The following is a 15,278-nucleotide window of genomic DNA, read 5'->3' as shown; positions in this document are numbered from 1 at the left end:
GATTAATAAAGAGGAGTGTTTTTGCAACAATAATCAAGAAGGTCATATAACAAAATAACTACTATGTAATAACTATCATAACAGAATAAAGAACAATTCAGTGAGGTTTGCATTATGAATTAAAATTTAATAAGCAATAGAAATAATAATGTATAATAATAAGCACTAAAAATAATAGAACACTAATAGGAAAGATATGTAAAAGCTTTGAAAGCAGCATTGGTTAATAATGCAAAATAATACTGACACTACAGCCAGAGGTATAATAGTGCAATAGGACAATGACACTTCGTTCCCAGAGATTATGTCACCATTAGCAGTAATTTAAGGCTATTTATTACACATAATAAACAAGCTACTTTTTTATTTTACTTTCGGATCCAACACAAATTGAGGGACCTGTTTAATTTGTGTTGTGTTATTCCCATATGTGTGAACCAAACTGAACCAGATGGCTAGATGTTAACCTTAAAATAATAAGAAATTATAAGTAAAGTAAACACACAAGTCTGAAGATCCTTACATTATAAAAAATAAATTAAGCGTATTTATCTATTTACCATAAATTAAGATGATTATTATTGTAACGTTAATCAAGAGATCTACTATGTCATGATTATAATAAAAGAATAGAACACAGTTTAGTGAGGTTTGCACCATGAATGGAGATTTAATAAGCAATAGAAATAATATAAACACTGCACATAATAGGAAGAGGTGTACAATATACAATTATATGTGAAATTTTGAAAATCAGCATAGGTTATTAATGCAAAATAATACTGATACTACAGTCAGAGGGATAATAGTGCAATAAGACAATGAGAGCATTTAAATTGACAGTGACACAATTATAAAGTGGCAAAGTATTTTCATATGTTCATAGCTGCTTATGTAATGTGTAGCGCTATAACAGGGTGACAACACCACGGTAATGGTAAGTCAAGTTTTAAGCTTATATGTTTAGAAAACTGAGATAACAAGGGACATTATATGGAGTAGTGTCTAATCAGAGCCCATAAGTGGAGTCGGCCCTCAAGGAGTCTGGACTGAAAATTAGAATTTTGAAGACATGGGAAGTGAGCCTTTATAGATTAGGTTTGAAAAAATGCCAGAAATTTGTGAGAGATCAACACATCATCAGAGCTATTTTAAATGAATGAATGAATGAATGAATAAATAAAACTTAATGTGTTGTAAAATGCTATACACTTTATTGTTAGTTTTTATACTTTTTGCATCTTGATGCATCAGCTATGTATACTTCTATACACAAAATATCAGATGAAACATTCAATAAACTTACCGAAGTTCAACAATCAACATGTGCGTCATGGAAAACATAAACTAAATATTTACCTTTCATGACAACATTTAAATTTATGCCCATTGACTTGTACACACAGATGTCCTGCATGCAGTTGGAGGGCTGTAACAAGACGAAACAATACCTCTCATTTACATTTAACGACTTTATATCTATTTAAAGTAGGAACAAATGGGTATTTAAAAAATGGGAATCAATACATGGAATATTTTTACACAAGCATTAACAAATATTGAAACATATGCAAAGACAATACAAACACACATAGATATAATTAAACTCCAATGCTCATAGAATAAATATTTTAAAATGCTAAGTTATAAATGTAACAATAGGAAACAAACATCATTTTAAAAGTTATCAGATGTCATACTGCATGTTGTGAAAGCGAAACCTATTACTCAGTGAAAGGTGAAAGAAAGGTCTCTAAATTTAAAAGTGAAAAAAAAGAGGCCTCTGGGAAGGAGATGTGGACACTCAGTTATGTTTCACTGAAGGCAGTTTATTTCTTGCAGGTCCATTTAAGAAGAGGATCTGTGCACCAAAGACAGCTCGTCTCTGTCTTCCCCCTTTCCCGAGACAGATTCTAGACGGCATATTCACCACAAGAAGTGAAGAACCCACATCAAGTTAATGTCCAGAGAAGCATGGCTGAGATGCTATTGATTGGCAGGTGAACTCCAGCGTCTCACCTCACTGCCTGGCAGGCTGCTTGTTGGTAAACTGACACGCTAGCACCTATGGGGCACAAGCCTGAAACAAAACATCTCTCTCATTCCAGGCTTTTTTTTTTCCCTTTCAGATGTCTGAAGCTGAAAAATGTCTCCCAGAGTCCCAGCCAGCATTTTACATCATAGAGAGCAGTTTATGGGTATTGTAAAGAATAATACTGAGAATACTGAATAAATGCAACTAAAATCATATCGAATCAGGTCAAATCTCTATTAGTTTGACTCATTGAACAAAACATTTAAACTTATCATCTAATAATTGATTAATTTTGTCACCAGTAACAAGGCGAACACGCTGAACAGAGCTTATTCTTCCTGATTTAAATGTTTTTCCAGATTTAACAGGAATAAGCACCACTACTGCTGCTCCATTTCACTGTAATGTACTACATAATTACATTTCAGATTAGGGCTGGCAGAATGGTTTAGAGGCTATTTACAGTAATCTAAATGACATAATTTCATAATAAGATCTGATAAGCATAATGGTCAGCAGCATATTTTGTTTAAAATGCCTGCTTTTTATACAGCATTAACTTGAAAATAACATCCAGCATCTAATTCTAGTACACGCGTATGGAACTAAAGTGTTTAATGTCTCCTCTGATATTAAATCCAGGTTTGATTACTGTGGAACAAATGACTGTTTGTCAATAGAAATATTAAGCTCTTTCATTTGGAATTGATATTAAACTGTATTATGTGATATTCTCTCCTCCCAGTAGATTTGCAGCCATAAACCAATTCATTTTCCACACAAGCCATGTTATTGATGTCGGACAAAGCTTCAAACACTAACACAAGGCAGACTATGGAAGTCTCTCCTCTTCAGTGTATTAGCCTAATACTATGTGCCAGGCATTATTCACATTATCTGCGACATACCCTGAGCCACGATTGGTTTGATGAATGTGAATGAGCCGCATATCAGGAGATGATTTAAATGCATGTACGTGAAATCACGGCTTATAAAGTAACTGCTAATTTATGCTGCAACCCCGCCATTATCTGTAACGTTTCCAAGAGTCCATTAAGTCTTCAGAAACAGTGCAGAAAGACGTCAGATTCAGAGCTCATGATTAAAGTGAAGACTAAGTGCATGACGGAGCTTCGCCCAATTAGAGGCTGTGCTTTTCGCAATTAGAGGTAAATTCAATGTGCCAAACATCTGTAAAATTGAATTTGACAATAAAAGTGAAGGGGAAGCCTTCAACACATAAATGAATGCCATAACAAATGTGTCTGCTGAGTGTCTTTTGGAGTTTGTTGAAGTTGTGTAATTAGCATATAGCATTTCTTATCTAATTAAAAAACATTTTTCCAGATGGAAAAATCAAAAATGCATTGAACCGGGAAATCTTAATAGTATAAATAAAAAACAAAAGTCAACTGACTTTAGGTTCAACAGTAATGATGATGTCACTGTTATAAAACTCCATACATTTAATAATATACATACAGGTATATATGATAATATTAACATCATTGCTGACACGTTATTGATTCCTACATTTTTGAATTTGATACACACAAACACAGAGTCAGTCATGTATACACACTTCAGGGAGAGAAACAAGAAAAATCGTATGATCTACTACATAATATGATAATATCATTCGTTAATATTATATAATATAATGTTACAATGTTGATGTGATATCAAACTCAACTTAGGCAATGATAATTTTATAACATTTTATTATATATGATATATTTTATAACAAAAAATGATCAATGCAATCTTGTGTTTTCAAGCTCATTTATTTTGTATTGTCCTTTTGTTCACTAATGGACCAAAATAAAACAACAAACAAAATCATTAAATTGGTCGATGCCGACTTCTCAGATATGTAACAGAAAGTCATAATAATGATGCAATTATATATAATAAGTAATAAAATCATCCTTTAAGCTTCACTATTGGGCCCGCAGTAATTCCATGTGCAATTTAAAAAGCTTCTTTTTTTTCCGTGAGTGTGTTATGGGAGACTCATAACTCCCTTTTCATAGTCGGTGAGTACCAGTGAAAGCTGCTCTTACTCACTGAGCTCAGTTTCATTCACATCAAGGACAAGAACGCTGTTCTTTCTGGTGCTTTCCCTTTAATAAGTTACGGGTCCTCGCAACAATGCAGCTGCTCTATTCATGAGCCTGGAAAAGGCCTTCACATGTACAATACAATACCTCCACACACACACACACACACACGCAGAGACGGCTCGGTAAGCAGATGAAGCCTGTATACAGAGAGGTGCTGAAGGCCTTTATGCTTTTATCTGAATATTTCCTTACTCAGCCTCAAAAGTCCATCTCTGCTGAGCCGCCTCTCACTCGCCGCCGCACTACAGGTTACTCCAGATGCTACGGAACATCCGCGGCGTTCTGCCTGACTCACTGCTGTCTGATAGCAAAGAAACTAAATGTCTTCACAGGCTAGACTCAGGCCTGAGTGATGATGGGTAACAACTGGTTCACCAGTAGCAGCACACAAAATGCTATAAAACTTTCTAAGGGCCTTTTATTAAGGGAACTAAAAACGACCTTTATAATGGATTTCAGACACAATTGCAAATCTTGTTGCACTGTAACTAATTGTCCCTGCGAACCTCTATGATCTGCTACGACAATGTTGTGCTGACATCACTGTATTAAGTGAATGGTGGGGAATTATGAATTACCGATGACTGGCAATATAAAGCTGTTCCAGGTTTTATTATACAGTGTAAATTATTATTCTGTTATTAGATTAGATTTAAATCCAATATGCCTCCGCAGCCTTTCAAAGGTCTCTCAAAGAAATGAGAATGCTATAAAAATATATAATATTCGCATGAATTAATATGTCTAACTCCCTATTGTATCTCATTATACGTGGAATTCATAGTCGAGGAACCTGCTGTTTCGCCGAATTAAAAGACTCGCAGTGACCTCTAAAAACTGAATTGATCTGGTGATGAGGAAAAAATGAAGTGAAGGCATTTGAATGAACAGCATATGTGCTTGAGTGCACTCATTAGAACCATCTGAGCTTTATAAGGCCACGCAGCTCCTCAATATGACCGAGAACCCAGACAGGCATAAAGTTGATTAATTTACTATGTAACACAAATGGTGCTCAAGTGCTCCTGATGATGCTGATGATGTTCAAATGATGAACTGATACACCATCTTGTGGTCATTCTGTGTTATCGCATTAAGGTACGGCTACTGATGTTGGGGTGTAAATCAAAACTGATCATGATTATGACCTACTCACTCCATAAGGTGCATCCTTCACAGTGAATATAACAAAAAAAATCTAATAAACAGAAAAAAAAAACAGAAGATTATGACCTACCCCATCCATATGGTGCATCCTTCACAGTGAATACACTGATGGGTCCCTGGAGGTTGGTATTAGCAGGGCCAACTGAAAGTACAGGCTCAAAAGTAACAACCATAAACACCCCTTTAGCTTTTTCCTTTTAAAAAAAAAAAAAAAAAAAAGAAATTAAACAGACATTATGTATAATCACTCACTCATCGTCTATAATGCTTTATCCTGTATACAGGCTAAAAGGCAAGATGTCAATCCATCGCAGGATACACACACACTAACACTCACACACTACGGGCAATTTGGAAATGCCAGTTACCCTAATCTGCCTGTCTTTGGACTGAAGGAGGAAACCCAAGCCAGACTCTGGGTCTAGGAACCGAACCCAGAACCTGTAGGGGCAAGACAACAGTGCTAACCATGACATCATCATCTGCCTCATCATCATCAACAGTGCTAACCATGACATCATCATCTGCCTCATCATCATCAACAGTGCTAACCATGACATCATCATCTGCCTCATCATCATCAACAGCGCTAACCATGACATCATCATCTGTCTCATCATCATCAACAGTGCTAACCATGACATCATCATCTGTCTCATTTTGTATATTTACAGATGTCATCCAGTACTGAATAGTTCTATTAATAATGTATTAATAATTTTGCACTTAGGAACAAAAAGTATTGAACATAAAAGTGTAAAAAAACAATCTACGTTTATAAATGATCTTTAACATGGATTCACTCTCCTTGAAATTCCTTCTTTCTTTTAACACTATTATCCCCTATTCAGCCCCATGTCATGTTCTCAATCCAGACTCATTTCCTGAACCTTGAATATGAAGAGCATCCACGCGACACGACGGTAGCACCACCACCTGCGCCGCTGATCACTTTCAAGACAACTCCTAGAACTCAACCCCTTGTTCTCCACATTAACAGGTCTAAATTAGGATCAACATGTCTGCCACATTTTCAAACATATATCTTGAATGCATGTTGTGCATTTTTATTACACAGTATAATCTTGACTGGTTATATTTACCACCTATTTTTAATCCTGTATTAAAAATTATTACATTTATTATTAATTATTATTTAAACCTTATTTACAGCAGAGTAGGTTTGTACTGTATAAAAAGCCTTGTAGAGTCGCACATACTACACCATGATCACTTGGGCTTATTTAATCACGTTCCATTCAATATCTGTCGGATTACCTTATACGTGTGCTTTAGGTATTTTGTCATTTTAATATTGTCATTTTTCTGTAGTATATACAGTAGTAAAGACAGTCTAAGTATCCATGCCTCTAATGATTTGATTTACGAGAATTATTCAGCTTAAATAAAGCTATTAATCATTTAATTAATTATATATATATATATATATATATATATATCTCATTATATCATACTCTTACCAGCACAACTATCTATTATGACAGTGACACTCGTGCTGTGAACCGTCTTCCACCCAAAGTACTACGTCCAGTTTCATGCTGGTCTTTATTCATTAAAGGATGAGTTAGATGGGGGCTGAGAAATTGTCTAGAGTAACAATCGGGCTAAAAGTCATTTGTATACGTACGGAGTGATATACAGGGTGGGTGCAAAGTAAGTAGACATTAAAAATTGGTAATAGAATCCATAATTCTAATACAAATGTACTGAAACAAATTGCATGTACTTTATTAGAAAGAAAAAATGAAAAACTGCATAGTTACTTAATGACCAACGAGTGAACAAACGACATCAAGATTAAAACCTTTAATGTTATCATAGGGGGGAATAATCTCTACATTAAAAGTGTGATGTTTGTTTTTTTATCCCCAGAACTGTGCAGTCTTTCATCAACACTGGTAACTGGTTTTGCTCACAGCTCTCCTGTAGCTGAGACAAACGACTATACATAGACAGTCCAGTCCTAAAATCTAGTGTTACACCGAAACCTTCATCAGCAATTCATTCATTCAATTCATATACTGATTATCCTGTGTAGTGTGGCAGGGAGGCAACTTGTTCACTGGCAATTGAAAACCCTAACCTGCCCTACAATGCATGTCTTTGGACATGGGTAAAAAACTGGAGTGCTCACGAAGTTCAACGCACAGACGAGATTCGAACCCCAACCCTGGAGGTGTAAGATACCCACTCAAGAACTCTACCCCTGCTCAGCTATTAAAATATACAGCTGGTTGGACAAGAGTGTCTGTGTCCTAAATTGAAAACAAACAAACAAAAAAAAAAAACGATTGAAAAAAATAATTGAATTTAATGTGTGCACCAGCTACAGGAAACCAAGGCACTTGAATACATTTGTACAAGTTTTAAAATAAGCAGATATGAAAAAGGGTACTGGAACAGAAAGGGAAATTCTCACGTTTTTGTTGCTTTACTATAAAAGACATTTGGGTTTGGTGTTCAAAAGCTGACTAGGAGACAACAGATCAAAATTACAGGCTTCATTTCCTGATCTTAACATTTAGTTAACAACATGAACAAATGTTTAATGTGTAGGGCATAAAGAAAAGAATTGGCTATCCTGTGCCAATACTTTTGGAGAGAACTTTATTCAACCCCTGAGAGCAGCATATTATTGGGATCCATTAGAATAAAGTTTGTATTATTCCTCCCCCTAGTGACATAAACTTACACTTGCAACATTATTAAACTTAAAAAGGTCAAAGTTTTGCAAAATGTCCCAAACCCAGTACTGCACAAAACACAAGATAGTGCATGTTTTAATAATTTTATTCTCTTTTTTTATATATATCTATATAATATATAGATCTGTACAACCAGGATTCAAACGTTTTCATGAGTCTAGCAAAAACCTGTACATGGTTATGCTGTGGGCAGGATTGCTTTGCACTCAAATAATCAAAGAATCAATCAACTAGCTAAGCAAAACACTTCAAACCAGTCCTATAAACAAAACATGTAGTTGGGGTGAAAAACAAAATCAAAACAAAACAAAATGATCCCTTTGTTTTCATACACTCTTCCCAGCGTTGTACAAAAGAACAGTGAAATTTTATTTACACAGACAAACAAGTGAAGTACGGTCAGTTGATGAAGCATGGCAACGGAAAAGGTGGAGAAGAAAAAGGCCATAAACTTCCAGCATGGGGTTAAAAAAACAAACTGTCAGAAATCTACTGAGAATTATGAACTTGCAAACAAAGGTGGGGTGGGAATGGGGGGGTAAAGAAAAGAAAAAAAGAAAAAACAGTTTCTGCATTTAAGTTGTTGCGCTGCCTTAATGGTTTGACTGTACAGTTCAGAAATACCTCCAGAGACTACATTCTGTAGCACATTTAGTACATCACTGCCTCATCGGTTAATCTTTTCCCCCCACAGCTTCAATACGATACACTGAACAATCTGAACACCAGACAGTAAGGAAATAAAATAAAAGTCCATACCACAGATATTACAGATCCTATAGCAACTCAGCGTGAGTGAGGTTACAGAAAAGTGCACATCCCTTTGAAATCTACAGAAACATAACCACCTTTTGTCAGTTTAAAAGACTGCTGGGTTCAACATAATCATTTTAAATCAAGAACATTAATTTAGGGGAAAAAAATTATTCAAGTTTTGGAAGTCAGATTGAAACCAAACATGTGTAGTCTTCATCAATTATGTTAGCAGCACACACAAAACCGCAAATCATAAAATGGAAATTAGTGCTTGGGTAAAAATGAAAACAGCTGGTGATATTTCATCAGGTTAGGGATTGGCAACATCAGGATGGAAGTGGTGTAGCAGCAGAAAACTGGATGAGTGAGCCCATACATAACCACGTAATGCAACACACTCAAACAGCACACACAAAAAGCTAGTGGTTTACACACTTAAAAAAAACAAAATATCAATAGAGCAACAGAGCATTATTTAAATCAAACTCAAAGTAAAAAAAACAAAAAAACAAAAACAAACAAAGAAAACCTGAATGAGATGTCTTAAAGCTTTTTATCTTTTGCAACAAATCAGTTTCATCAGAATGCCTATTTTAGCAGCCAGCCTCATGAGACTGATTAAATGGTGGACATTCTTAAAATTTCAGACTACAGTCATTAGCTACTGACCACGGTGCCCATCTGTATTGATCTAAGGAACCTGAATGTAGGCACAGTAGGCTACAGCCAAGTGATCGAACCTCCTCTGGTGTTCACGCAAAGCCACGCTATATAGTAAAAGGTGCGTTAATGTGATGTGTGGATCAAAAGATGTGCTCTGAACAGGACTGCATGCATACGATTGACACAGCACACTATATGCAGTTCGTCTACCCCAAAAACGGGAGCCTGAGCTCCGAGACCCCTCAGTGCTCTGATGTGGAAGTTTCGTCATGGGTCAGGATGCACGTGTAGTGAAGCTGATGCGCAGGCCAGTGTTGTAGTGTTTCCTCGAGTTACATGTGGAAATCGCGAATAAACAAACTCTTAAATAAGAGCTACAAAGAAACAAGCTCACGCTGAAGGCAATTTGCTGGACACGTCCCGCAGACCGTGTGCAGCGGAGGACAGGATTTTGGTTCCCTCCATAAGGCCACATTGATGAACAAGACTCTGTGGTAGAGGATCACACACTTTTGCGCAGTGTGCTTCTTCATGACATGGAGGTGTCCTGTTCTATACACTGAATGTGCACAGGTGTTTGGGACATTGGGACTCAAACTCAAAAGGAAACTTGCAGTCGTGAACCACTAGGAAAAATTAATCCAATAATGACATGAGCTAGTCAGGTAGAGCTACAAAAGTATGCACATGTTGCTGAAATCAGTCTCGACCCCGAGAAGCAACAGTCTTTACAAAATGCACCATTATTACATTTACGTAAACATACATTATATCAACGTACACCCTTTATAAATACAGTTATAGCTCTTGAATCCACAGTCTGGTTTGTGCCTCGAGGAGCCTAGCTGAATGGGAAACCTGACCAACTTCATTTAGTTACTAGCTGTCTTTAAATTTACACCCACAGTTGGTTTTTTTAATTTTTATTTTTTTACAAGATGCTCTCTGATCAAAACTTGACATGACACTCTTCATTTTTTTATTATTTGTCCTTTACAGTAAATTAACCTTTATCAAAAGGAAGTAGAAGGCCCAAAAAAAAAAAAAAACTAAATGTAAAAGTAATTTTCTGCTAGCCAGTGATGTGCACTTCAGGTAGGCGGGGTCTAAAAAGTGAAGTAGGGGATGGAGGACGAGAGAAGGGCGAGAGATCAGAAACTGTCCACCCACGTAGCTAAACCTCGCTCTGCTAATGTACGATTCAACAGAACCACCTGCAAAGAGAAGAGAAAGAAAATTTAAATCAAAACAGGTGCGAAAATTGTTAAATACACAAATCCTAATCAGGCAGAGAAAGAAAAAACAGGAATATACACACTCGTAATAATGACAAAAGAAAGGCCGCTGTATAAACAAAGCACGAGCTGAGATGTCTGCGCCTTATTCTGCCTAAAGATTTAGTGCTAGCTGAACCAATGAGGGAAACGACGTGTAAAGAACGTTATGGATTTTATCCTTAATTTTTCTCCGGGGGAATAAGAATTGGATTATAAAACTGTCCCTTTGTCATTGTGACTTGTCTTAAAGTTGCACATTTAAAATTCTGCACACACTTGATACAATTAAAACATTACCTGAGTAACTGGTGTGCTTGGTCTCCACAATCACCTGGGAACAGAGTAGATCTCTTTCTTTCTACATTTTAATTAATGGCTTGTAAATTTGGCCTCAGTTGTGTCAATGCTATTATCATTAAAGCTTTTTACTGGCACAGAATTGAGTCAAAATAACTTCCACTTCTTCCTTTCTCCATTTAGAAGCCTTTTTTGTTCAGCTCTGTGCACTTTATTTTTATGGATTTTGGCGGTTCCTCTAAAATGCATTAATGGTTGATCAACATATATAAGCGAGTATAAAGAACATAAGCGTGTTTTAGGATAAATGATCAAATTCTTATAATGGCACAAAAAGAAACCAAGATCCATTCTCTAGTCAGAATACACTCACCTCTTCTCCGACCATGTTCCACATCTGCACTAAAGGAAGGCCCGTGTTATTGTCATAATTCGTGACCTAAAACCAACAAAGTATGTTTTTATTAACACTATCAGTCGACAACAAGTGACACGCATGTTCAAAACCTTATGCTGGTCAGCACTTGCCTGTGCAAGCAAAGGTAGCCCTCGTGTCATCTCTTCCAGTGCAGAGTTTGCTTCAGCTGAAAAGCCTTCCTCTCCTACAAACGATTAGGAGAGTAAAGCATGATGCAGGTTATACAATGCCAATATCAACCAATTATTTATGCAACTACTTTAATAAGATTAACAAAAAAATAAAATAAATCCCACCAGGGAGAGGAGCGATGTTGTCCAATAACACTTCTGTCCCTTGGAACGGTAACGTCACAAAGTCAGACCTGCAAGACACAAATTATTAATGAAGAGGAAAGCTAAAAACCTGGGGTGTCACACTTTAACACCATGCAAAAGAAGCAGTAACCTAATCTGACGAAGAGTATCAATCTTCACTCGGTCGTAGCCACCGTAGTCCACGTATCGGATCTCCACTTCGTTGGAATCCTTGTAGAAAGAGATGACCTGCGCTCGCCACCACGCTCCTTCTACTGCAGGAGCCGCACAGATCACGCCAACTGGTGAACAGGAAGAGGAAGAGCAGGAGAGACAAAATGGCGAAATCAGTCAAGTAGAAATACACGGTGAGAGTGCATGATTGTGTGTGGCTGAGTTTCTTACTTTCAGCAGGTGAGGGCAGAGCAGGAGTGCCAGGCTGAGAGTAACACAGGAACATCTGCTGGTCTAAACTGCGCAGAGCGTGATATGTAGGGTGTGTGTGCTGCTGGACAAACACATGGCCTGCAGAGACGATGTTCACCACGATCACCTCCACTGTTACACCATTAGGAAGCAGGAGCTTTAAAATAAACAAATATTTTGATTAATGTCAGTGTTTCCCCTATAAAAGTACATGCATGCCATTGCCATGTCAATGAAAAGTAAAAATTCTAATCTCATCCAAAATACAATCTTAAGGAAATAATATTTTGTATTTGGAAGCCTCCGTCAGGTGCCTCTCCTCTTCCTGTTTCAATCTGATTTGATTGACAGCTCTAGCAAGAAAAACAAACACACCCAGGAAGTGTTTAAAACCTGCTAAAAGAGTAACTTCATTCAACACATTTTTTTGGTAAGAGGTGAACTAAAAGACTCAGTTTGCAACTAAAGAGTGTTAGCATCCTTAACATGCAGGGTGATGAACATGTGTGGCAAAGACTTTTATATTTATTTTATTACTAATACGTACACATTGATAGACCCCCGCCAGAGTGCAAAATTAATAAATAAATAAAAGTCTCTACTGCCCTTAACAGCTTTTACATTTAAATCTGTCTTTTACATTTAACCTTTCTGTCGCTCTCCATTAGTCCAGTTGAATCTTGTGCAGCACCGTGGCTGCGTGGCAAAAAAAAAAAAAAAAAAGCAAAGCTGCAAAATGCACTTTACCACAAAACACCGTAAAACTTCCTCCAACTATTATGGAAACAAGACAACTGAGACTAAGCGATTATTGTGCTGCATTTCATTGACCAATGATGCTCTCGTATTGTGTAATAAATCCAGTGCATCCATTTGCTTTACAGCCACGCGCTGTTGCCCCTCGCTAAAAGCCTAAACTCACTCTCAGCCAGTCTGTGGCATGTTCATTTCAGCCAAAGATTCTACACAACAATAGGCTAGAAAAGCCTATTAGCATCTTGTCACACAACTTGGCAGTTCGATTACACAAAAGAGCCAGAAGACCTAACCAACAATAGCAACAGCGCTTCTTTAGTGTAGCAGCATGACAGGCTCTGCCAGCATGTGTACCATCTTTTTTTATGGAATGTTTGGTTCAGCTTGAGCAAAAGATAATAAAGAGAGATCCTCTGGTCAACAGGAAAGTTTTTTAAAAAATAATTAAATAAAAAATAATAAAAACCAATTCTTTGGTTACATGGGGTCTGACGAGGACAAACAACAAATTGCAGGATTTGTTACACGGCAGTTTAATTTTTTTTGTTACTTCTGGACCATGACGGTGCAGCCTTTAATTTTCTTGAACGGAGACACTGGAATCTGTTCAAATAATACGCGTTATAGTTTGCAGTAAGTTATAGCTTGCAGTAAGTTACAGCAGTTCAGTAATGTATTCTTATAAATTTATTTTGGAAGCGCACTAATACAACAGTTTTAGTAGTAGCAGTAATAGTGTTAAATTAATTACACACATGTACAGTATATAGATAATTTGTTTTATATACAGTACAAAAGTCTTGAACAAGCCCTTATTACTTAATATTTTGCTTCCACAGAGCCAAAATTCCTTGCATTTTAATGTAATCTTAAGAAATAGTTCTCCAGGCTTCCTGAAGGACTTTTTAGCCTTTAATTTTCAGTGTAGTCCCTGTACTTGACCAGTTTCTGAGGAATGTTTGTTTGTTTGTTAAGCTACATATCATTCAAACACAAAAAACATCCAACTTAAGACATGAACCAGTGAGAAACACGTGCAGTTTAGGACATAAGTAAAATTAGAGTCCCTTACTTAGAAATGAGTTCTGTTCCAGAAGCACGTTCGTAAGTTGGATTTGTTCATATGTCGAAGACAAAGTGAGTCTTATTTACCGTGGCCAAAAAATTGAGAAGGACACAAATATTACTTTTCAAAGTTTGCTGCTAAACTGCTTTTAGATCTTTGTTTCAGTTGTTTCTGTGATGTACTAAAATATAATTACAGGCACCTCATATGTTTTAAAGGCTTTTATCGATAAAAGCCAAATCCTGACTGATAGCAAGCCATTCTTTCATATTCACTTCTTGGAGTTTGTCAGAATTAGTGGGTTTTTGTTTGTCCACCCGCCTCTTGAGGATTGACCACAAGTTCTCAATGGGTTTAAGATCTGAGAAGTTTCCAGGCCATGGACCCAAAATTTAAACGTTTTGGTCCCCGAGCCACTTAGTTATCAATTTTGTCTTATGGCACGGTTCTCCATCGTGCTGGAAAATGCATTGTTCTTTACCAAACTGTTGTTGGAAGAAGTTGCTGTTGGAGGGTGTTTTTGTACCATTCTTTATTCATGGCTGTGTTTTTGGGCAAAACTGTGAGTGAGCCCACTCCCTTGGATGAGAAGCAACCCCACACATGAACACTGACACAGGACTAATGGTAGCGCTCATCTTTTCTTCTCAGGACAAGCCTTTTTCCAAATGCCCCAAACAATCGGAAAGAGGCTTCATCGGAGAATATGACTTTGCAACAGTTCCAGCAGTCCATTCACCATACTTTCTGCAGAAGATCAATCTGTGCCTGATGTTTTTTTTGGAAAAAAGTGGCTTCTTTGCTGCCCTTCTGGACACCAGGCCATCTTCCAAGTCGTCACCTCACTGTGCGTGCAGATGCGCTCTCACCTGCCTGCTGCCATTCCTGAGCAAGCTCTGCACTGGTGGCACTCCGATCCCGCAGCTGAATCCTCTTTAGGAGACGATTGCTGGACTTTCTGGGACGCCCTGAAGCCTTCTTAACAAGAATGGAACCTTTCCTCGAAGTTCTTGATGATCCTCTAAATAGTTGATTTAGGTGCAATCTTAGTAGCCACAATATCCTTGCCTGTGAAGTTATTTTATGCAATGCAATGATGGCTGCACGCGTTTCTTTGCAGGTCACTATAGTTAACAATGGAAGAACAATGATTTCAAGCATCACCCTCCTTTTAACATGTCAAGTCTGCCATTCTAACCCAATCAGCCTGACATAATGATCATGGCATATTTTCATATGCAATTCATCTGATCACTCTTCATAACATTCTGG

At 37.2% G+C, this 15,278-nt stretch overlaps 1 protein-coding gene across 1 annotated transcript in view; it reads right to left on the bottom strand.

Annotated features, from left to right (window-relative positions):
- Window positions 1-8,118: 8,118 nt before the first annotated feature.
- The window catches only part of akap1b (A kinase (PRKA) anchor protein 1b), a 28,780-nt gene continuing 21,620 nt past the window's right edge, over window positions 8,119-15,278 (bottom strand). The window contains exons 6-11 of the mRNA XM_053507834.1: window positions 12,164-12,341; window positions 11,910-12,060; window positions 11,759-11,826; window positions 11,573-11,646; window positions 11,418-11,483; window positions 8,119-10,684 (exon numbers count right to left, since the gene is read on the bottom strand). Of these exons, the coding sequence (XP_053363809.1) occupies window positions 10,622-10,684; window positions 11,418-11,483; window positions 11,573-11,646; window positions 11,759-11,826; window positions 11,910-12,060; window positions 12,164-12,341 (600 nt within the window). The 3' untranslated portion in view covers window positions 8,119-10,621. The remainder of the gene's footprint in view (window positions 10,685-11,417; window positions 11,484-11,572; window positions 11,647-11,758; window positions 11,827-11,909; window positions 12,061-12,163; window positions 12,342-15,278) is intronic.

This window comes from Clarias gariepinus, chromosome 11 (genome assembly GCF_024256425.1).
Source record: "Clarias gariepinus isolate MV-2021 ecotype Netherlands chromosome 11, CGAR_prim_01v2, whole genome shotgun sequence".
In the NCBI taxonomy this organism is placed as follows: domain Eukaryota; kingdom Metazoa; phylum Chordata; class Actinopteri; order Siluriformes; family Clariidae; genus Clarias; species Clarias gariepinus.
The sequence above is the reverse complement of the archived record's forward strand: the minus strand, read 5'-3'. Positions and strand labels throughout refer to the sequence as shown.